This window comes from Talpa europaea (genome assembly GCF_964194135.1).
Source record: "Talpa europaea genome assembly, chromosome: 12".
NCBI lineage: Eukaryota > Metazoa > Chordata > Mammalia > Eulipotyphla > Talpidae > Talpa > Talpa europaea.
In genome coordinates, this window is record NC_140079.1 from 3,525,399 (window position 1) to 3,549,888 (window position 24,490).

The 24,490-nt window shown below is 51.3% G+C and overlaps 1 protein-coding gene across 3 annotated transcripts in view; it reads left to right on the top strand.

Annotated features, from left to right (window-relative positions):
• Positions 1-24,490, top strand: part of ARHGAP42 (Rho GTPase activating protein 42) — a gene marked incomplete at its 3' end in the record, with an annotated part of 142,788 nt that overhangs the window by 41,719 nt on the left and 76,579 nt on the right. For all 3 annotated transcript variants that reach the window (XM_084251457.1, XM_084251458.1, XM_084251459.1), the window contains exon 3: positions 19,306-19,367. In XM_084251457.1, coding sequence (XP_084107583.1) covers positions 19,306-19,367 — 62 coding nt within the window. The remainder of the gene's footprint in view (positions 1-19,305; positions 19,368-24,490) is intronic.

Here is a 24,490-nt window from a genome sequence, read left to right on the forward strand (position 1 = left end):
AGGGTGGTGACCCCGGTGCAGCCTGTGTCTCCTGCATGGTGCGGGCTGGAGTGCGCTGTCCGTCCCGGAAGCCTCCCCAGTCTGTCTTTAGGAGAGTAGGTGGAAAGGGGAGCCCCCAGGAGACTCATTTAAAATAGTGTCCTTTCAAGTCGCGGGAGTGTGGTCACTGTTGGAGCCCGGCCTCTGCCCAGGTGTGGGCTTTGTGCTTTGCTGCCCTCCAGGAAGCAGGCTTCACCTCAGGGGGATGCAGCGGCCAGTGACCCCTGGAGCCTGCGGCCACTTTGGTGTGAAGATGCAGGCCAGGAGATGAGTGTCTGCCCAGTGGGTGCCAGGCTGAAGACGGTTTTCAAAGGAATGATGGGGACATTTTGCACAAATCTTTTTTTTTTTTTTTTTTAAAGATTTATTTTATTTTATTTATTTATTTATACAAGCACTGGGTACAGTCAGAAGCGCGGGAGGGTGAGAGAATTCACCAGAGCCAGAGCAGGGAGCAGAACAGGCAGAAGGACCGAGGTGCACTGCTGAGGGGAGCAGCGGGCGGCAGGAGAGGTCTGCGCGCCATGTGGGACCCTCCTGTGGTGGCCGGGGAGCAGCCGGGGATCGAACCGGCGCTGCAGAGGCTGCAGGCAGCTTCGCAACCCAGCACTCAACCGCTGCGCCACCGGGGAGGCCCGCACAAATCTTTTTTTTTAAAGATTTATTTATGTATGCATACAAGAACTGGGGACAGGCCAGAGGTGCAGGGGGTGAGAGGACTCCCCAGAGACAGAGTGGGGAACAGAACAGGCAGACTGACTGAAATGCACTGCTGAGGGAGCAGCGGGCGAGACAGGAGAGGTCTGCTGCACCGTGTGGGTCGCCCCCTGGCTGGCCCGGTAGAGGCTGTGGATAGCTTCACAGTGCTGAGGCTTAACCCCTTGCCCCACCTGGGAGGTCCCACTTTTGCACAAATCTTTTGCTAAATAAGTACACTCACATTAAGGGCGCATCTTTGAGGCCCAACCCAAAGGTGTTATTTGACTCAGTTCTCCAAGCAATAAGTAAGAGGATAGGCTGTGGAGGAGGCAGAGCAAACAGTTCAGTTTGGGGTGCTGAGAAAGGATTTCTCTGTGTAGAAACACCTCGGGAGAGAGGAACCCGTGTTTGAGGTTGGCACTAAGAGTCGTGTTGTTTGCAAGCCCGGGAATGCACTTGCAAGAGTGTAGATTGTTCTTAGCTAAAAACACAACACCCGTTCAGCTTAAGCGAATACAATTCAACTGTTAAACTTACACTATTAAAATATTAAAATTGGCTCCAAAAATTTTCTTCCTGTGGCTCTGACGGAAACTGCGCTTCCACGCGAGTCACGACCCCTTATCTCTGTCCCGTGAGGCCGTGACGCACGCGGCAGGGTCTGGCCACGGAACTCTTGGCCATTTTTCGATGGCAACCCGTAGACAAGACAGTGACCACCCACAACTGAGCTTTTGGAGAAGAGACCAGCGATCTTTATTACATTTTAGGAAACAAATTACTTTCTCTCTTGTGGAATCGAAAGAAAAGTCACCAGTTCTTATAAACCCTTATTACAAGCCACTTAGATGCGGTCACATGAGTCAGGAAGCCCTCTCTTCAAGTGGAACATTCCCAAATGCCTAACTTGTTTATACGAATAACATTTTCTTTTGAACTCAGTGGAGGAAGCATATTTTACTTTTTAATGGCTCTCAGTGGGACAATTGAATAACTGTTCTTTTTTTGTTTTTTGAACCGCCCTTGTTTTTGCACCCACCCAGAAACCACCCACAATCAGGGTGGACACAGCTGGGGGAGGTGCACATTTCAGGTGGCGGCCATCTCTTTAAAAAAACACTTCATTTAAAAGATGTTTTCATCACAATTAGCTTTGTCTTTTTATTATTTTTTTTAAGATTTATTTTTACTTATGCGTACAAGAACTGGGGTGCAGGCCAGAGGTGTGGGGGGTGAGAGGCTTCACCAGAGACAGAGTGGGGAGCAGAACAGGCGGATCCACTGAAATCTACTGCTGAGGGGAGCAGCGGGGAGACAGGAGAGGTCTGCTGTGCCATGTGGGTAGCTCCCTGGCCGGGCATCAAACTCATGCTGCAGTGGCTGCGGAAGGATAGCTTCACAGTGCTGATGCTTAACCCCTTGCACCACCATGATAATTAAATTTATAATTTAAATAATAGTGGAGATAAAGTTACATCTAACATAATAAACATTATAGAGCATATAACAGTTGATGTTTTAAGTTCTTTGGATAGATGCCAGGAGGGGGTTGCTGCGTCACACAGTATTTCCATTTTGCTCTTTCACAGTAAATCCAGACCTTTCCGCAAAATGAACCAGTTTACATCGCCCAGCATTTGCTGTTTGTTTTTACTACATGCCATCCTCAGGGTGTGAGCCGGTACCCCACTGTGGCTTCAACCTACATCTCCCTTATTAAAATCGATGATGAACATTTTTCCGTGTGTCTCTTGCCTTGGAGATTCTCTTTGGTGAGTTGTCTGTTCAGATCTGCTGCCCACTTATAAATTGTTTGTGGGTGTATCATTTTTTATATATTAGCCCCTGGTGATTGACCCCTTATCAGTTGTGTCATGAGTAAATATTTTCCCCCATTCGTTGGGAGGTATATACCTGTATTTTCTTCTAACCTACTTACGTATTTTTTCACTGTGTACAGGTTTTGTGATTTGAGGTCACCCCAACTGTGTGGGTCTCTTCCTGGCTATAGGGGATGAACTGCAAGAACAACTTTAGGATTAATATGGACTGTATCGCCAATGTTTTCTTCTGTGTATTTTATTGTTTTTGGACTTACTTTTATCTTTAGTACACTTGGAATTTACTTTCACGTGGAGTTAGCGAGTGATCCATCTTTATTCTTGTACATGGCACCTTTCAGTTTTCTCAGAACCATTTGTTTGTTAAAGAGACCCTCCTGCCCCAGTGTGTTCATGGCTGCTTCCTCACAAATTCAGTGTTGCTGTGTACGCGGATTTATTTCTGGGCTTTCCGCTCTGTCCCATTGAGTCATGTGTCTTTTTATGCCAACACCACATTCTTCTAATTACTGTTGCTTTATATTAAAACCAGGTAACACAATGCCTGTTTCTCCCCTTTTCTCGCAAGACTGCTCTTGCTATTTGAGGCCTTTCAAACTTCCATAGAAATTTCAGTTTCCGGGCCTCCCTGGTGGCGCAAGGGGGTAAGCACCGCACTATGAAGCAATCTGCAGCCTCTGCAGCACCGAGTTCAATCCCTGGCTGGCCAGGGAGCTACCCACATGGCACAGCAGACCTCTCCTGACTCACCCGCTGCTCCCCTCAGCAGTGGATTTCAGTAGATCTGCCTGTTCTGTTCCCCACTCTGTCTCTGGTGAGTCCTCTCACCCCCTGCATCTCTGGCCTGTACCCCAGCTCTTGTGTGCATAAATTAATAAATCTTTTTTTTTTTTTTTTTAAAGAAATTTCCGTTTCCTTGAGGTCCATGGCCATATTCTGATGAGGACTGTGTTGGGTGCATGTATCCTGTGGGTGGGGGAGTCATCAGGTGTGTTGACTCCTGGCCCACGAGCACGGCTGTCTCTCCATCCCTTGTTTCTCTCTGAGTCCTGTGTTCACACCTGTAGCTCACTCCAGCATCTGATTCTCTGGAGGTGAACATGAGGGAAATTATTTTCTTAATTTCTTTTTGCTCATTGTTTGTATATACACATGCTGCAGGTTTTTTTATGACGACTTTGTAACCCACCAAATAACTTTGTCATAGTCATTTATTTTTCTAGTAGCTTTTTGGTGGCGCCTTCGTGGTTTTCTGTATATAACAGTCTGTGACTAATGGTAGTGTCACTTATTCTCGACTTGGATTCCTTTTGTTTCCTGTTGGCCTGATAGGTTCTTCGCTCTTCGGAACGAGCCGGTGGGTGGGGTGAAGCAGAGGCTGAAGGTCAGAGTCGGAGCTGGCCGGCAGCCTTCCTCCACCTGCTTTCTCACCCGCTCTGGGATTTCCTGTTGGCAAAAACTTGTTGATTTGATACAGACTCAATTGTTAACCAGGTCTGAGGGCGCATCCGTGACTTAAACATTTACATTTCTCTGGGTGGCCTCTGTTAAGCAGCCCCTTATAGCTCAGGCCTGATGGTGTGGAGGGCGACAAAGCGGGCGCTGTGCTAAGGGCCCTCCGCCTGCAGGCGGCTCTGTTGGTGGGAGGTGCTGGGAGGGTCACGCAGGAGGAGTGGCTTTCAGACCAGGCTTGGAGAAATACTAGGTGATGGGGAGGAAGGGAGGAGCATCCAGATCTGGGAAAAGGATCTCGCCTGGAGGCGTGAAGGAGCCGGCCCAAGGGGGGACGCCTGGTCAGGGAGGTGGCAGGAAGACACCACTAGGGATGGGGCAGCCTCACCTGGAGCCGAGGGGCAGCCATTGCCAGTTTACTCAGGGAAGAGACACAGGCCCGTCTCCGTGTCTTAGAGCTTCATCTTGCTGCTCCATGGAAGGTGAGGAAGGCCGCCCACTCGGAGCTATTTTTGTGAACTCTCCTGCTCGACCATTTGTCTGGTTTGTGTGCAGGGAGAAGTGGCACATGAACAGCCTGGCTTTTTTAAATTCACTTTCCACGACCCGCAGAGCACAGTTCGAGCACATCTCTTCTATATTTAATAAATAGCATGATCTCGAGCCCCTTGATAGCGTAGGATGGGTTCATCATTTCAATCCGGAATCATCACGGCATCCCCCTTGGTGACGTTTTCGTCACATTTTTGTGTGTTTTGCCTAAGAACGGAACTATGTTTTGTTGCCTGTTGGGTGACGTGAAGCACTAGACAGCTGGCTGGTGCCTGGGGTGGTGGAAGGTGCGTGATTCGACCTCTGTTTTAAGACAACAGCCAGTGGCCATACGTCATTTCTCCAAGGCCAGTCTTCTGGCCTGTGAGGTTGGCACTTTCCTCGTTGCGTTGCGGTGATTGTCACACCTGCTGAATAGAATGTAAAGGCCGCAAAGCTTTTGCCCAGGGTTTTGTTTGTCACAGCTGTTTTCTTGGTGCAGAGTGGCTTATAGTCTTCTGTCTAGTTTTGGGATAAGTTTTGTTCCGTTTTATGTACGTGTGAGGGTGGGAGGTGAGCAGTTGGCAAGCTATTGGGTTTTTTATTATCAGAAAATGTTACTTCTGTCTTAAACATGTTGACCTGTTTTCTTAGAATCCCACGCTTATATCTGAGAGTAGAGAGAGACCTGGGAGAGCCTGGGGGTTAATGCTGTCATTTTGCTTCCGATGTGGCAAAACAGCTTTCTAAAGCCGCAAATATTAGCACAGGGATGGCCTGCACACGAGGTGATGATCTTGAGTCTGAGTTTACTTGTTCGTTCATTCTGTTCAGGCCTATCGAACACCTACAAGGTGACAGACGCTGCTCGGTGCTGAAGGGCTTTTATTCCTGTCAGCAGCTGGACAAAGAACACGTAAGCTCATCAGCGATCACTGGAATGTGATAAGAGCGATAGAGCAACAACACAAATAAGGAAGAACATTTCATATTTCTGTTCCATATTTTTTTAAAGATTTATTTATTTATTAATAGAAGAACCGGGGTACAGGCCAGATGCGCGGGAGGGTGAGAGGATTCACCAGAGACAGAGTGGGGAACAGAACAGGCTGATGACCGAAATCCACTACTGAGGGGAGCAGCGGGCACAACAGGAGAGGTCTGCTGCGCCATGTGGGTATCTCCCTGGCCGGCCGGGATCGAACCAGCACTGCAGAGGTTGCGGACAGCTTCACAGCACTGCGTTCAACCGCCTGCACCGCCAGGGGAGGCCCTGTTCCATGTTTTTCAATACATAGATAGCGAATGTTAGGATAACAGGATTGCTGCAAACTGCCTATAAAATGCATCCTATAAAATTTATACTCCTTTCCCTGTGTACTCAGTGAGATTTACAGGATGTTGTAAACACTGGCCCATTTCCAGATGTGAAACCGCTGGCTGCGGAAGGAAGAAGGGGTAGGAGCAAACACCTCGGAAACTTGCTGGCTTTAACGAAACTAGATTTCTTTGGAAACGTGGAATGTCGGCGTGTTTCTCGAGTTCTGTGTGAATAGTGGCGCCCCTCTGCTGTAGAGCCGTGGGCCTCTTCCCTCAGTCTGTGACTCTGAAGTCTGCATCGTGTTGATGTGTGTGGTGGTGAAGAAAACTGAGGCATGTTCTCTCCGCGGAGCACGGGACCGAGAGCCAGAGGCCATCACGGAGGCTCTGCCGTGTAGTCGAGGCTGTTTAATTTGAATGTTCTCAGGAGACACTCAAGCCTTCTGATTGAAGTTGCCCATGAGGAGGTTTATTCTGGCGCCAGTCTCTAATCAGCCCCAGCGTGGACGCATTGCCAGATTCAAATGTGTCAAAATCGCTTTCGTCGCCAGCTCTTTGATGGACGAAGACGACACTATTCAGAAGTGACTGAAATAATAAAAGTTTAATTTCAGTTTTGCACCAGAAAACCACTAGTCCTGGAAACTGTGTCTAAAATGAGTGAGTGAGGGGGCAGGACGTGGGCACGCGAGATGAATGGACAGTGGGCGGACAGAGGCCGGGACAAGCCACGAGCAGCGAGGAGACTTGGAAGGGCGGGGAGAAGCAGATGCGGGGGACAGGTTGGGGTGCAGGAAGAGAGCTCAGCGATGGTCCAGAAAGAAAGAAAAAACCTGCCTCACGGAACAATCTAGGAATGTGGGACTGGGGGAAATAGATCAGCCCAGAAGTGGGGGTAGGCACTGACTCGGGGTGCAGGGATCTGTGCAGAGAGGTGCCTTGGGGCCACGCTGGATTCTTGGGCCCGAGCATCTCCTTCCCTCACTACCTGCAGCCGGACACGCAGCTTCTGTGTCCAGGCGCAGGGGAGCCTCCGGGTAGGACAGGCTGATCCGCACGGGTCCTGATGAAACCCACTTTTACCTCTTTTGGTGTCGTTTGCACCCTGATGCTCCCATAGAGCGAGGCTCCCTCTCCTCCCCCAAAGTCAGTAGCTCCCAAGCAGCAGCTCCTCTCTGGGGTCTTGGCCCCTCCCACTGCAGCCTGGGCTGAGGCGGAAACCCCTGAGTTGGGTTCTTCGGATCCTTTAATTTTGTGGAAATCTCTGTGTCTGATCGAGCTTCTGGAAAACCACCGCTGGAAATAGCAGACTCGAGGTGCAGACAGTGGGAGGCGCCAGCTCCAAGAGGCTGCCCTGCGGCCCGGCCTCCCTGGGGCCCCGGGGTGTGCCAGTGGGGCTGCCGAAGCTGTGGGCCCACGAATGTGTAGGGAAGCCTCGTGGCTTCTTGCCACATGGTCCTCCAGAGCCTGAAAGGAGTTTCAGTTTATGGAGAATGAATGGACCCACACCCGCCTCCCTGGGGGGCGCAAGTGGATAAGCACCGCACTAGGATGCAATCTGTAGCCACTGCAGCACGAGTTCGATCCCCGGCCAGGGAGCTACCCACAGGGCACAGCAGCCCTCTCCTGTCTCCCCGCTGCTCCCCTCAGCAGTGGATTTCAGTCAGTTTGCCTGTTCTGCTCCCCGCTCTGTCTCTGGTGAATCCTCTCACCCCCTGCGTCTCTGGTCTGTACCCCAGTTCTTGTATGCATAAATAAATAAAATAAATATTTTTTTGAAAATGGACCCGCGCCCATGGGTGAGAAATGCTGTCCCTGGGTCCAGAAGAGGCTGTGCCAACTCCCAGGGATGAAAACGTCAAGTCGCGATCATAAAATCAGACCAGTTTCAAATGAAACTCACATCCAAAGACAGTTACTGCTGATACAGACTCCAGAGCCTCTAGAACTCTCTACTCCTAACAGCTTCTCACTAACGAACTGAAGGATAATTTCATGCAGACACGAGTAGAATCTTCCATCCTTACTGTGTTAACAAAGTACATGCCCCGCCCCCCCAACTGGGATACTGAGAGTGTGCTGGGCGCTGGCGTGCAGAGCCAGAGACACCGACGGATGTCGCCGGAATCAGAAGATGCTTAAATGCAGTTACCGGGGTTGGGTGGGTTTGCTTGCTGTGCGGTGCGGCTTAGCAGACGCGCGTCAAGGGCCGACCGGGGAGGGGACTGTCCAGGTTGTCTGCTAGTTCGAGTGCCGAGTTCGAGCTTGGCAACGGAGACCTCAGGCTAAGCTATTGGCAAGGCTGCTGAGGGCCCGTCGGGAAGGAATGTGGCGTTCCCTCCCACCCTGGCGTCCAGCTTGTATTTGCCCATCCCAGGTTTGTGAGTTGGCCAGTGCCATCATCAGACACGGAATCACCTCTGGTTATTAGTCCGTCTCATGGTTTGCGCCTAAGCAGCCGGAAGCCGCAGGCTAAACGGTCCTGTGGGTTGGGGGGAGGGGAGAGTTATTCCCAAGGAACAGCCACTATTGGGAATAACTCATCACCAGGTGAGTTACCAGGTGGAGGTGTTAGGAGCCTGTTTTCAGGTTCACACGGGGCCAGGATGCCTGGGGCGGAACAGGGCTAGGAGTTAAATGCTGACACATTAAGTTGGAGGTGCAGCAGAATTCCTAGTCGAGGTTCTCTGCAGGTGATTGTGCTTGTTGCATTTAGACCCGCGGGCTGGGCGGGAAGGGCCTGGAAGGATGGGAGGGGGTGTGCGTCTCCGAGATGCTGATCTGGGTTCAGCATTTCGTTCTGCAGTCGTTGACTCTTGTGAACTTGCATATTGTTTTGTGGCTGCCCTTCAGTTTTCTTGTCTGAAAAATGGGGAGAGCAGTGGGGAGATGGGGTGCTTTCCTGTGATGACCTCATGGGGTGTTGTCAGGACCCAAGAGCCAGGGCTGTGCGGGCCTCTGCTTCTGCGAACCTAACCCCTCCTCGGCGCCCGGCCGTCCCGCTCCGTCAGGCTGGCAGGCACGGGCGGGAGCTGGCCAAGTTCGGGAAGGAGAAACAGCTTGTGAGGTGATGATGGACATCACGGGGAAGAGAAATGCAGCTGCAGATGGCAGCGGGAGAGGAGACCCTTCAGGGAGACTCAGCCCTCGGGAGGTCGGGACCCCTGTTCTGAGACGTGGGCACGCGAGATGAACGGACAGTGGGCGGACAGAGGCCGGGACAAGCCACGAGCAGCCAGGAGACATGGAAGGGCGGGGAGAAGCAGATGCGGGGGACAGGTTGGGGTGCAGGAAGAGAGCTCAGCGATGGTCCAGTAAGAAAGAAAAAACCTGCCGCACGGAACAATCTAGGAATGTGGGACTGGGGGAAATAGATCAGCCCAGAAGTGGGGGTAGGCACTGACTCGGGGTGCAGGAGACAAGGGCGAGAGAATGAATCGAGCCAGTGTTGACCAGAGAGCGCCTTGACATTTTCAGGGCCGGCCGGCCAGGCCATGTGGTGGGGGTGAGGGAAGCCTGGGGCTGGGCTCTTGAGAAAGAAGAACATTCTTTGTAGATAGCCACTGTGGGAAATACGGCTGGGAGTCGATGAGGGCTGAGGGAGAGGATTCCAAGACAGCCAAAGGGAAGGGGTTAGGAGCTTGAACTCCGCGGCCTTGTGGGTGTGTGAATCACAGCAGAGAGATCCTGGAGGGTAAGAGGTTGTGGAAAAGAAGCTGGAGATGGATCAGGAAGCGGATGTGGAGGCTTCCACAGGGTGGTGGCGGGAGGGTGGGGTGCAGGGGGGAGGGAGAGGGGTGGGGCGTTCTGACTGTGGAATGTGAAGACTGCCAGGCGGCCAGTCCCTTGCTGAGGCGGGGCGATGAGATGGCGCTTGGAATACGGTTTGCAGCAACGCGCTGTGGTGGTCATCTGGAAGGCAGGCTGCTGGGCCTGGCCACCCTCATCACACGCAGCTCTGGAACTGGTTGCCTTTAGCCATTAAGCTCTTTCTCGCGCTCTGTGAGGTAGCCGGGAGGTAGGCGGGTGCTGCCTTTTTTATTGACCCCCCTCTTTGCTCTGAGAATAGACTTTGGAACCAAACACTCTGAAAACTTGCTTCCTCCTCCCTGACTGTGGGATCTTGGGGCACATTCCTCCTGCCGACAGAGCCCCCCTTTGTCACTTGCAAATGAAGATAACCCCTCTGTACCTCACCTCCAGCTGTGAGCCCCAAAAGAGATAGTGGTTTCTAATTTGGGGGTTGTTTTGGCTTTGGGAAGCAAGCCAAACACCATTAAAACACAGTAAAAGGGTGAAGCACAATAAAAAAATAAAACACAGCAACATCAGAATCGCACACTTCGTTGCAAAGACAGTACATGTGATCGGAGGCTGGTTTTGCACCTCAGTTCCTGTTGCATTAACAAAGTCTCATAGGGGCCTCCCTGGTGGTGCAGGGGTTTGAGCGCAGCGCCGTGAAGCTGTCCGCGGCCGCTGCAGCGCGGGTTCAATCCCGGCCAGCCAGGGAGCAACCCACGTGGCGCAGCAGGCCTCTCCCGTCTCCCCGCTGCTCCCCTCACCAGTGTTTTTGGTCTGTCTGCCTGTTCTGCTCCCCACTCTGTCTCTGGTGAATCCTCTCTCCCTCCCGCACCTCTGGCCTGTACCCCAGTGCTTGTATGCATAAATAAATCTTTAAAAGAAAACAAAGTTTCATAGTGTCAGGGTCTTGCTGGAAATCCTGTGAAATGCATTTGAAGCAATGAGATTGTGAAACCTGGGACAAAAGCAGCTGGAATGAGGTTTTGCAAGTGTCTGCGATGGCAAGGCCAGCTTGCTGTGTTCTGGTTTTGGTATGCATTCATGTGCCAAAGTTTTGCCTTTTGTGACTTTACCTTGTGTGAACCCCGCGCGTCTGTGAGTGAGTATAGACGCGCGAGCACTCAGACTTCGCAGTTTGGTAGTTTCCAAGCAGGTGCTGTCACTTCAGAGAATATCCCCGGAAAACCATGGCACAGACCGTGGGGTCCTTTCTGTGCCGCCGTTGTGACCCTCCTCTGGGGTCCTGCCGACTCTGTCTCGACAGGTATCACCGTGCCTCCTGGCGAAGGCTCTGGCGTGGACAGTGTCTGTTGTCCTTTGAGACCAGGTGCTTGGTTGGTGGGTGAGGATCAGGGAAGACAGTGTCCAGTGAGACCAGAAAAGAAGCAAAGACGGACAATTGGGCCACAAGCTCTGACACTCAGACACCACGCGGTGGTGGCGGGCAGAGCTGGGGCTCACAGTGACAGGTGTATGAAGGCACCACACGGGCACGTGTCCCTGGGGATCCGTGTGCTGGCAACGCCCTGGTGCTCCCGAGAGACTAGGCAGAGGGTGGGAAGTGGAGGCAGAATGCGGGTCGGCCCCTGTGGAGACTGGCGTACGGCTGGAGGGTGAACTCGGGCAGCAGGGACAGCACTGACTTAGCCAGTGTGACGCCAGAATCCCCGCTCTCAGCTCCCGTAGCCAATAAAAAGGGACAGAGTTTGGAGGAGAAAGAAAGGAATTTGTTGGCAAAGGAGGAGGGCAACAGAGTCTGAAAAACGACAGTCCTGCTCGCCAGCAGAGGAGGTGTGTAACTAATCCATGGAGATAAAGGGCATGAAGGAGGCCGTGGATTAGGGTCCGACGCCTGTTCTTGTAACTGAAGCGTCTGGTGATGTGGTCGGTCTTCTGCCCTCTTAAAGTTGGACCAGGACAAATTTAAAAAGTGTGTCCTGTTATAAAGTTGGTTTGGACCAGTGTGCACTCCCACCAGCAGTGCAGGAGAGTTCCTCTTTCTCCACAACCTCGCCACCATTTGTTGTTGCTTGTTTGTTTAACCTGTGCCATTCTCACAGGTGTGAGGTGGTGTGTCATTGTGGTTTTGGTTTGCATTTCCCTGATTACCAGTGATGTTGATGTATGGAGGCTCCTCAAACTGCTGAAAATGGAGCTTCCGAATGATCCAGCAGTTTCACTCCTAGGGATCTACCCCAAGGACACAGAAACATTAATCCAAAAGGGCACCTGCACCCCTATGTTTACAGCAGCACTGTTTACAATAGCTAAGCTATGGAAACAACCCGAATGCCCAAAAATAGATGACTGGATCGAGAAGATGTGGTCCATATACACCATGGAATATTACTCAGCCATCAAAAAGATAAACACATGCAGTTTGCAGCAACATGGATGGCGCTGGAAGGGATCATGCTCAGCGAAATGAGCCAGAAAGAAAAAGAAAAATACCAGATAATTTCACTTATAGGAGGAATGTAGGGGATCCCAAAAAGGGATCGGGAAATAAAATAATTATAATAATGTAGAAATCAAAATCAACAGGCAACTCTAAACCAGACATTCTGCAGCGGGGGAGGAGATGCTGGACGAGCACAGGGCTGGACGAGCACAAGGGACCGTGGTGCTGGTGCACGGGTGAGTGGGTGGCGGGAATTCCCCGGGGACTGGACCCCAGAGGATAAAGCATACATTGCATAAAAATGAAAAAAGTAAAATAAAGTCACTTGAACGATGAAAAGAGAAAGGCGGTTTGGCCCCTGGGTGCTGTGGGGGCCGAGTAGAGCAGGGCTGATGGCAGCAGAGCGACGCAGCGAGGGGAGCAGGTGTTCCATGCCGTGTGGCCGCCACGTGGTGAGCCTAACGGGCCCGTTCTCTCTCCTGGGCCGCGCGTTCCTCTTGTCTCTTATGCTCACTTAGCAAACCCTCTGTCCTACTCAGTGACTTTTTCTTACTGAAATGTTTCACAAGCTCTTCCAACGTGGTGTGCCCCGCGGGCAGCGCTGCCCGCCCTTGGCGGCGGGTGTTGACCTCAACTCTTCGTTCTCGCCACGTGGCGGGACCTAGAAGGAAGGAGAGGGCTCATTTCCCTGCGCTGGCCTCACCGTCTCGGGCTACGTGTTGATGTTTGGCTCTCTCCTACCCTGTGAGGAGTCAGTCCCACCAGGGTAAGGAGGAGCTTGCGTGAGCCGCGAGTCACAGCCGTGTGAGCGAGTGAATTAGTGGTGGGGGCAGAGGCTGGCCTGCTGGGAGGGGGTCGCGACGGCATTGCTTCGAGGGGGCCTTTATGCTTAGCCTAGTACTGGCTCTCCCTGAAAAAGACTTAATAAAGTCTGAATTCTTTTTTTAAAGATTTATTTATTTATGCATACAAGAGCTGGGGTGCAGGCCAGAGGTGTGGGGGTGAGAGGATTCACCAGAGACAGAGTGGGGGACAGAACAGGCAGACTGACAAAATCCACTGCTGAGGGGAGCAGCGGGCGAGACAGGAGAGGTCTGCTGCACCATGTGGGATTTTCGCCGGCCGGCCGGGGATCAAACTCGTGCTGCAGAGGCTGCGGACAGCTTCATAGTGCTGTGCTTAACCCCTTGCACCACCAGGGAGGCCCTAAAGTCTAAATCCTTACCGCCAGCCCAGGCGCCCCCTGCATCAGCTGATCTGAAGGTCGTCAGCGATTTCTTACTTTCTCACTTCCGTCAGGGGGTGTGTGTTGATGTCATTGTCCCCTGATGCTGAATCTGTGCTTTTGAGTATGTTTATGCCTTTGAGGCTTGAGGCAAGACCGCTGGGGGAATACCTGACACCTCATTGCCTGGTCATGTTCTAAAGACTGGCTGGACGTGAGAGATGTGGTTCCCAGTCTCCTTGCGGGGGTCAGATCTGCAGCACCACCGCCGGCCAGCTCGGGGGGCGTGAGTGCCCACGGGGTGTGCCCGGGCCAGAGGCATCAGGATGGCATCAGAATGGTCAGCGCAGTCTCCCTTATTTTCACTCTTGCTTCCAGACTCGAAACAGGTTTTCCACCTTCCAAAAGGATAGGGTGAGTTTTGCTTTGTTTTTTAAAGATTGATTTACTTATTTTATACAAGAACCAGGGTACAGGTCAGAAGCGCAGGAGGGTGAGAGGATTCACCAGACCCGGAGCAGGGAGCAGAACAGGCAGACTGACGAAGTACACTGCTGAGGGGAGCAGCGGGCGGCAGGAGAGGTCTGCGCGCCATGTGGGTAGCTCCCTGGCCGGGGCTTGCACTCGTGCTGCAGAGACTGTGGACAGCTTCACAGTGCTGTGCTTAACCCCTTGCACCATCAGGGAGGCCCAATTTTAGGCCTGCTGAAAAGGTTGCTGGGAAACAGGTAACTTCAGACAGCTCGGGGTGGTGCAGAATTGACAGGGTTGGGGAATATAGACGAGGGTACAGTGCAGCTGTTATTTTTGTGAACTGGAATCTTGTCATAAATACACTTAAATAATAGATTTCTTTTATTCCAAAATTGTCTCCACCCCGCCCCCCCGCTGTCACATTGTGAAGACTAGAAGGAAACCTATAGCCATCTCCTTGACCTCAGTTTGTTGACAAGTTACAATTTATATGTGAAACTCTATTTTGATGGCTCTCCAGTAATCTTGCGGTCCAGATGTTCAGGAAAGGGAAAGCTTTTGCCTGGAGAAGGCAGCCAGGAAAATTTCATGCAGGTGGGCAAGAATGTGGAGCGCTCACGTCATTTCCCAGAGTATTTGCCTGTCCTTACCATTTATTTTATGAAGTCTGGAATGAGAGCTGGCAGGTTCCTCCGAGCGGAGCAAAGCGGCGCTGGGAACGTATTGTTAACCTCACTCAGCCGTGTGACCATCATCCAGGGACAGCCGCTGCGCGCTAAGTATTGTTCTTGGAACCCTGCTCGCCCTAAATCAGACTCTGCCGTCCAACTGGGTGTGCTCAGGACCTGCAACTGCAGGGCCAGCTGCTCCGTCCCACATCAGCCGGGACCCCCGACATCAGATAATAAAATTGTTGTTTATGTCAGTGTTCCCATCGATAACTACAGCATGGAACATCGCAGATAATTGCGTCGAAAGGAGGAAGCATTTGGAAATGAGGAATTTGCATGCAGTAGACATATTTTCAGATTTGCTTGAGTAACATCTTTGAAGAAAAGACCACGGCTGTTTGCCAGAGCTGAGGGCTGCTCCATGTGACTGGAAGGGGTCCTCAGACCTGGGGTGGACTAAGCTCCCCCCACTTTTCATAGTCAAGGCAGGTGTGGCCCCGGGCTCTGTCTGGTCCCGGCCTCTGTGCCCTACACTGGCAGATATTTCACGGCTCCTGTCCGCCTGCCCGGGGTCCTCCCCAAACCCAGCGTACCAGATGCTGCCCTGAATGATTTCATGTGTTTTATGGGATTGTTAATTCCTGCTTTCTTTCTGTGATCCGTTTTGCTTGTTAGTAAAACTACTCATCACACTCTGGCCGGATGACGCCCCTAAAAAGATTTAGGGGCGAACATTACACCTGGCGTTAGAGAGTTCGGCGGCAGCTGTCACTAATTCATAAAATCCATGCATATTTAGTCTTCCTGGCTGGTGTTCGCTTGTCGCCAGCACAAGTGACGCACATGAATCTCTTCATTTTAGCCAAGAAGTAGCTATTTTGTGGAGCTGAGCTGGTAATAGTAAAAGAGAGAAATCGGAGTATTCTTGTAGTTCGTTCCCTGAAAACTCTGGGCAGGAACAGGAGGGCGCAGGACGTGTGGTCACGCTGAGACAGATGCAGGGAGCTGCCGGAGGGGGCGCGCCCAGCCCCACGATTGCTTCTGCGAGTTCAAATCCTGCCCACGGACATTCTCCTCCTCATTCGCTACTGTGCTTGGTCTAGAAATAGTATTTCTATGGGAAACAGACAGGGAAACCTTTCAAGTCCAGGAGAACATGGCACCGTCAGCTGTGGAGAGGTCGACGGCAGAGTGAGACGGGGAGCTCTCCTGGTGGATGGGAAGCCGCAGCCTGGTCCTGGGGTGGCGGTTACCTTGGGGGAACTCTGGGGCTCCTCTGTTATTGCCTGGACTGCTGGGACTCTCCTGCCGGGCTCTGGTCATCTCTGGGGTGCCACGTGGGAGGTTTGAGGTGGGGGGCTCGTCCCCCCGCCCCATCTAAAAGAAGTAGTTGTCAGTTACTCCACCAATACCTGCCAGCTCTGCTGGGCCAGGTGTTGCTCAGCCCTGAGGCAGTGCAGTGCTTTGCCACCTGCGCCCTCCTGGAATTAGGCTGGTTAGAAAAGAAAGCATTTGGAGTATGTTTTATTTTTTATTATTGGCTTAAAAAAAAGTCACATGTTTTTCCAAGCCGGTCTTCTCTCCCACCTGTGCCCACCGCTTAGGGCCATTTCTCCCACTTTCTGTCAAGCCCACAATTATCTTGCTTCTACTTCTTGACTTCTTTTTTGTCTGTTGGGTCTCATCACTGCATACTGCGGCCCTATGGCGTCTTGAGTTCATTCTGTCTCACTACAGGCCTTTCCCCAGGTGCCTTATTGGTTAAAACTTAATTTTGGAAGCAATTTTTAAATTATTTTTATCATTGTGACTTTGCTTTTTTTAAAGATTTATTTATTTATGCATACAAGAGCTGGGGTAAAGGCCAGAGGTGTGAGGGGTGAGAGGATCCACCAGAGACAGAGTGGGGAACAGAATAGACAGACTGACTGAAATCCACTGCTGAGGGGAGCAGCGGGCGAGACAGGAGACTTCTGCTGCACCATGTGGGTAGCTCCCTGGCCAGGGATTGAACTCGTGCTGCAGAGGCTGCGGATTGCTTCATAGTGCGGTGCTTAATCCCTTGTGACACCAGGGAGGTCCAATTATTATCGTGACTTTGTACAAGTTACCCACAACTTACTTCGATTGTGTTCCTTGTATAGTTCTCCCCGCCCCCAAGAGTTCATCACGGCCTTTGGGTTTTCTTTAAAGAAAGGAGCACCACGGCTCCTCTCACTGCAGCTGGACACATCAGCATGCCGACCAGCTCTGTCTTCTTTTTCTGGAGACTTTGCCTGGAGCCCCTAGCCTCTTGCTCCGACCTCCGCAGGATCCTCTCAGGACTGGGGTGCAGCTGTTGCCTGGGCTTTCTCCTCCTGGGAACCCCCCTGCTGCTTTGCTCCCTGGGGCTCTCCTGGTTCTGGATTCTGTATCTTCTCTCTCCTGGTGAGTCCCTTGTTAGAGAGCATCAGTCGCTAGTTGTGATAAAAGGAAACATCAATGTAAGTTTTTCTCCTTATATTTATTGAACAGTTTGGGAGGCACTGGGTTAGAATCTGAGGGTAGAGGACTTCTCACACAGACTTTGAGCTATTCATTGCTCCTTTCTCTCACCTGCCCTTTCGAGCTCCTGTAGCCAAAATCCACGTACCACTTGGCTTCTTTCTCTGCAGGCTTTTTCATGTTCCCTTCACCCCAAATTCCCTAGATCTTTTCAGCCTCACCAGCAGATGTCTGGCAGCAGCAGAGAGCTACTGGAACTACAACGGACCAAATACAAAAATGCAATCTGCTATTCCATGCCCCAGTTCAAATCTTGTTTCTATTTATAAACTGATTTTCTGTCCAACTTACTGTTGTCAAACTGAGTTGTCTTGTAGCGTCGAGTTATTTTTGGAAGGATTAAAGTCTTTTATAAAAATGAAAGAAAAGGTTTTACTGAGTCTTAGTTGATTAACATGTTCATCGGATTAAGTGACGTCTCCCAGGTAACCCTTTGATTTCTGTGATGGTAACTGATAACTGAATGACAGCGTTTCAGACCAGCTTAGCGTGAACTCAGGGATTCTGAAAAGAAAAAAGATACCAGAATGGGATTTTAAGTTTTTGAGTGAAGATATTCCCTCGCTTCCTTCGTAAGTTTTGTGGATGAGACTCTTGGCTTGTCTGCCTCAATTATTTGCTTTTACTGGATTGCCTTTGTGCTGGTTCCGTCCATTTCTGGCTTCCCAGAACGTTAGAGCCCAGAGAATGTGGTCACAGAGGAGGGTCAAAGCTGGACAGTGTTGCCTCCATCTTGTTTGTCATGTTATTTTGAAGCCCAGCATTCCACCTTGACCTAACCTAATACTTCATAATTCATATTAAATAGAAGGTACGGAAATTGACGTGGGTGAATTACTTTCGCAAATCCCCCTTAGTCCCATGCATTTTTAAAGAATAAGCCACTGTAACTTACCATTTATTCATTTATTTTTAGTTTGCTCTCCCAGCGTTGCTGAATACTTGATCCTTTTCCCAAGCTGTGGCAAAGGGGGCCAGATGATGGGACACTTTCTTCACCAAAAGTATAAAAATATAACACACTATTACATAATCCAGTTTCAGTCTGGTCTGTATTTGTGATATTTTTGCTCAAAACATGCCACAGCATTTCTTCTCAACTTTACTATGCAAATGGATCCCCTGGGGACTTTGTGGAAATGCAGATTCTGGGGTGGGGTCTGAGAACCTGCATTTCTTTCTTTCCTTTTTTTAGAGATTTATTTATTTATGGATGCAAGAACTGGGGTACAGGCCAGAGGTGCAGGGTGGGGGGTGGTGAGAGGATTCACCAGAGACAGAGTGGGGAGTAGAACAAGCAGACTGACTGAAATGCACTGCTGAGGGGAGCAGCAGGCAAGTCAGGAGAGGTCTGCTGCACCATGTGGGTAGCTCTCAGGCTGGGGATTGAACTTGTGCTGCAGAGGCTGCAGACAGCTTTGTAGGTTGCTTCTTAACCCCTTGCACCACCAGGGAGGCCCCAAAACCTGCATTTCTAACAAGCTCCCCAAATATAGGTGCAGCTTGTTATGCTGACCACAGACTAGAAGGTCTAACATACCTTGGCTGTGGGGGTAACATGGGGTTCAGGGTCTAGAAAGACCTCAGTGGGGGACGTGTTTGGCTACTGTGACTGTGCACATATAATTTATATTGGATTTACTGCTCTTGAAGATTTAATATATTTTTCATTATTTGTAGGACACTGCTTGGAAGTGATTCGGTACTATACTCTTATTAATATATGTTTTATATGAAATATATTAACGATACTCCCTTTGATGTCCTTGAAGAAAAAAATACATGGCTATGTTCTGAACTACAGTTTGGAGCACAGAGCAGCACACACCTCTCACCTGTAGCTGTTCGTAAGATCCCGCTGAGGACGGTGTTTTCTGCTTGTACAGACATTAAACCACAGAAGTTCCACCCCCCCTTAAGTGAGGGGCATCCTTTCCAAGACCCCCAGAGAGTGCCCCAAATCCCAGATAGTAGCAGACCCTGTATCTGCAGACTTCTTCCTACTACCCATGGTGAAGGGTAACTTCTAAATCAGTAAGACATTCACGGCAGTGATAAAGCAGAATAATTGTAACCATATACTTAATAAAAGTTACGTGACTGTTATATGTCCCTCTTAAAATAGCTCCTTGTTTCTGATTTTTATTGGTGCTGAGGTAACCAAAACCAAAAAAGAAAACCATGGATGGGGTGGGGGGCTGTTGTGTTCAGATTAATAACTAATTTGTTATGTTCGTGCCTATGCAGGAAGAAATTAGTGCTGAAGAAGGGGCTAATCTTTTTTCCTATAATTTATCTTCTGAACAGCTCAGTCATTGAAGGAATTTGCACGACTCCTCATTGCAGTGGAAGAAGAAAGGAGAAGGCTGGTGAGTGATTCTTTGGAATATTGCTCTGTGTGGACGTGTGAGAGGGATGACCAGGCCTTCCGAGAGAGACCTCGCTGTCCCAGATGCTTAATGTTTGATCCATGTACCAAGGGCTGCAAACACAGGTTCATGAGTATGTGGAGAGCGTTTGCAGCAGCACCTGGCACGTGAGGAATAAATGTAGTGGTGGCGACGTGGTGAGCGCCAGTTGCAGAGGTGCCAGCTGTTTCCAGCATCCTCTCCAGTGCTGCTGGCACCGTCTTGTTGGGAATGATACACGCAAATATCACCTAAAGAAAATGTGTGCAGACAGGGCTCCAGAAATAGAACATGTTTCGGGGCTTTGTGCTGAGGGATGTAGGGGAGCAATCTGAGGAGGGTGCTTTGCAGGTAACTTGACTCCGAGGGAGCCCAGTCTGAGCCGGGGCTCACGTCGGTGACCTTGCGCAGACGCCCACGGCCGGAGAAGGTACCGGAGCATTTGCTGAAGGAGCAGGAGCTTCTAGCGGGAGGCGTGCTCAGCTGGCTGGTCGTTTGGCCGCGTCCGGGGGTCTAGAGCGGGGCTGACAAGTTTCGGTGTTTGTTACAGGCAGCTGGAAAATGGCTGCAAGTTTTTGGAGAAGTGTCTGTTCTTCTGCCCATTTTTTGATTGGGTTATTTGTTTTCTGTTTAGCCGTAGGAGTTTTTTATAGATCCTAGATATCAGTTCCTTGTCAGATGTAAGGTGGGCAGATAGTTTTTATGGTTTCTTCCCTTGTGCGGAAGCTTTTTAGTTTCATAGTCCCAGCTGCATGTGTTCCTTTGTTTTCCTTGTTGGGGACACTGGGGACTCACAAAGCACAGGGGAGAGTTGCTCTGGAGTGGCTGCTGCACCTTGCTGACCTTGGCCCTGGGGCCATGCAGGTAGTGAAGTGAAGATCCATGGAGAAGAGATGGAAAGACTGAGCCCAGAGCCTGTGAGGCCCTCCTATGCCAGGGAGGGTGTCAGGCCAGCACCGGGGAGCAGCAAGGACAGGAGTGAGCAGGGGTGTCCTCAGCAGCGGAGCTGGAGCGAGGACCCCTGCACTTAGTGCCTCTGAGACCCCCATCTCTGCCTCGCCTGTTCTTCGTGTCGGGACAAGGAAGAAATTTTGCTTTTGCAAGTGAATTCATAGTGCGGGTTTTCACTGCTGAACCTGTTTCCGAGAAGGTCTGAAAAAAAAAGTATGAGGACAATTATGAAAACCGGTGACAAGACAGCTGGTTGTGGCTCCACAAAGATGACAAAAAGATAATCATTAAACACACGTAAACCTTGGAGCAATGCAGCAACCCTTGTAGCGTGGTCTCACACTCCCAGAAGAGCTGGTGCGGATTTTGTCCAAAGGCGGGCTGGAGAACTTGTATTTTAAAACCCAGCGCTTCACGTAGGATGAAGACAGTGTTAGGAGCCCGGGAAAGTGGAAAGGAATTCTGTAGTTGATCGTAACACTGTGGAGTCACCGTGTCTTTATTCAGCGATAAGCCGTGACTTGTTTTATTAATTGCATTTGCCTGAAGCTACATGTGTCACAATAGTGACCGGAGTCAAAAATCTCGAGAAGATGAAAAAAAGGAGGCATCTAACAGTTCAAACAAATTCTCTTTTGCTTCCAATGATTAGCATGCTCAGTGAGAGGACTGCTTCCCTCGCATGCCCTCCTCGGTATTTGCAGAAAATGCCCCAGGGAGCAGTGATTTTCTCTTCAGCCGCACCATCTCCTCTTAGATCCACACTAACTTCCTCTGAGATTTTTTTAAATTTCTCCTAAAGCCGCCTAAAATTGCACGGTCACTCAGAAAAGTAGGAAATCCCCAATTCAGGGAGTTTTGAAGGCATAAGCTAGCCTGTCTCCTACTGAAAACCCATCTTCCCGACGTAGCAGCTTCTGCGGTGGTGACTACCCCCTGCGTCACCTGCGTCACCTGCATCACCCCCTGCGTCACCATCACCCCCTGCGTCACCTGCATCACCCCCTGCATCACCTGCATCACCCCCTGCATCACTTGCATCACCCCCTGCGTCACCTGCATCACCCCCTGCGTCACCTGCATCACCCCCTGCGTCACCTGGCTGTGTTGCGAATGGCCGTTAGTGACAAACAGAAGCCATGGCGCGCGCCGTGTGGGGCCGTGGTAACGCAGGGGGTGCTTTTCCCGGGATCTGGTGCTGAGGAGAGACGCTGGCTTTTGATTTTTTTAAGTGCGTCTTTTTTTGGGTACATTGGCATCGCCCCGGCGGAACGCAGCAAGCTGCTGACTCGGTGAGAGGTGTCCTAGGTCAGGGCTACGGTGGCAAGAAAGGGCCTGTCCCTGCCGCAAAGTCGGGCGTCCGGGCCCTGGCGCCGGTGCGGCCCTCTCTTCTGTCTCGGCCGCACGGGAAGCTCTTCTCATCACTGCTGACTCAGCACTGCCAGCGCCCCTGTTTTAGCCCAGGCTGTTGGAAACCAGCTCACAAAGTACCTGCACCCCAGGAGCCCCGGGAAGCAGGCCGTGCTCAGTGGGGGTCCTCGGAAAGGGAGCACGGCCTCCTCCTCCGCGTGGTCATCTGTATGACATGCTACATTTGTCTCTTCGGCCTCTAGGCTTTCGGACTTGACATCCTTCTCTCTGCATTGGGGGGCCCCTATCCGTGCCCCCCACCCCATTCCCTCCTTCTCGGTGCCCTCAGCTCACTCCCCGTTCTCCAAGCGTGGCCTTTCTCTCTCGTCCCGTGAGTCTCCACGAGCTTTTTGGGCCTGCGGCGCTCGCCCTGCGCTCCGCCTGCTCTTCCAGATGCTCGCGGGCTCGGCCTCACCTTCATCCAGACCCCAGCCCAGGTGTCTCCCTTGCCCGTCCCGCTCCCTTACGGCCCCGGCTGCTCTTCTGCGCTGAAGCAGAGGTGGTTGCTCTCATCACACCGTCTGCGTTCAGCGGTGCAGAGACAGCAGGAAACAGAGCACCCAGGCCCCGCGGCTGCTGTGTCCGCCGGGAGGAGGGCGGAGGAGACTGTCCACGTTGAAACCTGGGTGCCTGCTGGGCGCCCGGGCAGCCCTGACCCCGCAGCAGCTGGGTGCGTGCATCCATCTGTCCGTCTGTCAGAGTACGGGGAGGCTTTGGGACTGGGGGTACGTTTAGAAGCCGTCCACATGCAGAGGGGGTGTCCAGCTCTGGAGGCACGAGACCACCCATCTGCCTGGGCAAGGGTGGGAGGCCTGAGCCCCGGCGGGACCCGAGTGCAGAGCTTGGTCAGAGGAGCCGAGTCGACAAAGGAGACTGGGGTCAGCCGGGGAAGGTTCTGGGCAACCTGCTCGAGGCCCTCTCTCCTCTGGCCTGGCTGCAGAGGGAGGCAGCATCTGGAAATGGGAGCCAGGCTCAGGGGACAGGGTTCTGAGGCTTAACCTTAAGTTATGGGGCTGCGGAGCCGCCACGTCATGCATCATGTGGCAGATGAGGACCGTGTGCTGCTCCACGACGGCAGCGGCGTGCTCTGTGTCGTGACGGCAGCCGGCGTGTGGAGGCAGCATCGCACACACCGTCAGAAGGGCGTGAGCTGGGTTTCAGGATCTTAAAGAACTTAAGGAAATATGTGGGCACTAAAGGCTGTGAAATGCGGCCCATTTCCAACCCTCCTCCTGTTTGAAGAGGCGCGTCTCACGCCAGGAAGCTCAGTCCCGCCACCCCCGGCCACGCCTGCCTCCCGGCGGCTCAGTCAGCTCCGTGAACCTGCGTGTGGCCCTTCCCCCCTTCATGACAGAATCTGTGAAATTGGAGAATGTTGTAGATGCTGGACAGTCTCCCGAGGAGAGGTTTCCCTTTGTCCTTTGCCGTGGATTCTCGCGGGCTGCCTCGTCGGCGTCTGCGCTAATCCGCGGCCCGGGCGTGGTGCTGTCCCTCCGTCACGCCGGGCGCCTGGGAAGTAATCCGATTTCTTTTATTGTGTCGGTAACTAACACGCACACCACCAGCATTCCATGTGCAGGAGGGTGGATTATCCTTGTTCTGTTGTGAGTTGACTTTTATTAGAAAGTAAGTTCAGGTGTGGGGTGGCTTCGCCTGAAATTTAAAAACCGTGATGCTCCACGCACGGTGTTCTGGGGGTCACACGATTGAATGTGACCACACGCGTCTACTCATGAGTCCTCCGGCCTCCGGTGACCTGGTGGAATATTGAAAGAGTTGAGAGGTGACATTCTCTCATGACCAAAACAAGAGTGGCTTTTATATTTCATTGGAAATAGTCCCAGCACTTATTGGTGTATTTTGAAGTGTACAAGTTGCTTTAGGTAACATTTTTTATTTGATCTGCAGAATAAGCTGAAGCTGAGCTCAGGCCCAATGGGAGTCACGGGTTTGAGGTCCAGATACCAGAGCCCAGCAGGGAGCTCTGGTCTCGGCACCCCCAGCTCACTGTTCTGGTTCTGTCACGTGCTGTGTCTTCCCTCTTTTTTTTTTTAAATATTTATTTATTCACCTGCACCCCTGTGTTTATAGCAGCACTATTTACAATAGCTAAGCTTTGGAAACAACCCAAATGCCCAAAAATAGATGACTGGATCAAGAAGATGTGGTACATATACACCATGGAATATTACTCAGTCATCAAAAAGATAAACACATGCAATTTGCAGCAACATGGATGGCGCTGGAAGGGATCATGCTCAGTGAAATAAGCCAGAAAGAAAAAGAAAAATACCGGATGGTCTCACTCATAGCAGGAATCTAGAAAACCTAAATAAGGGACCAGAAAAATGAATAACTATAAGAAAGCAAAAATCAAAATCAACAAAAAGCTATGAACCAGAGACACTCTATGAGGGGTGGGGGGGCGGGGAAAGAAGAGGTTGGGGTCAAAATAAGGGGATTGTAATTGTATGGGAAATATAAAAATAACAGTTAAATAAATAAATTAATTAAAAAAAGATTTATTTATTTATGCATATAAGAACTGGGGTACGGGCCAGAGATGCAGGGGTGGGGTATGGTGAGAGGATCCACCAGAGGCAGAGTGGGGAGCAGAACAGGAGGATCCACTGAAATCCACTGCTGAGGGGAGCAGCGGGGAGACAGGAGAGGTCTGCTGCGCCATGTGGGTAGCTCCCTGGCCAGGGATTGAACTCGTGACG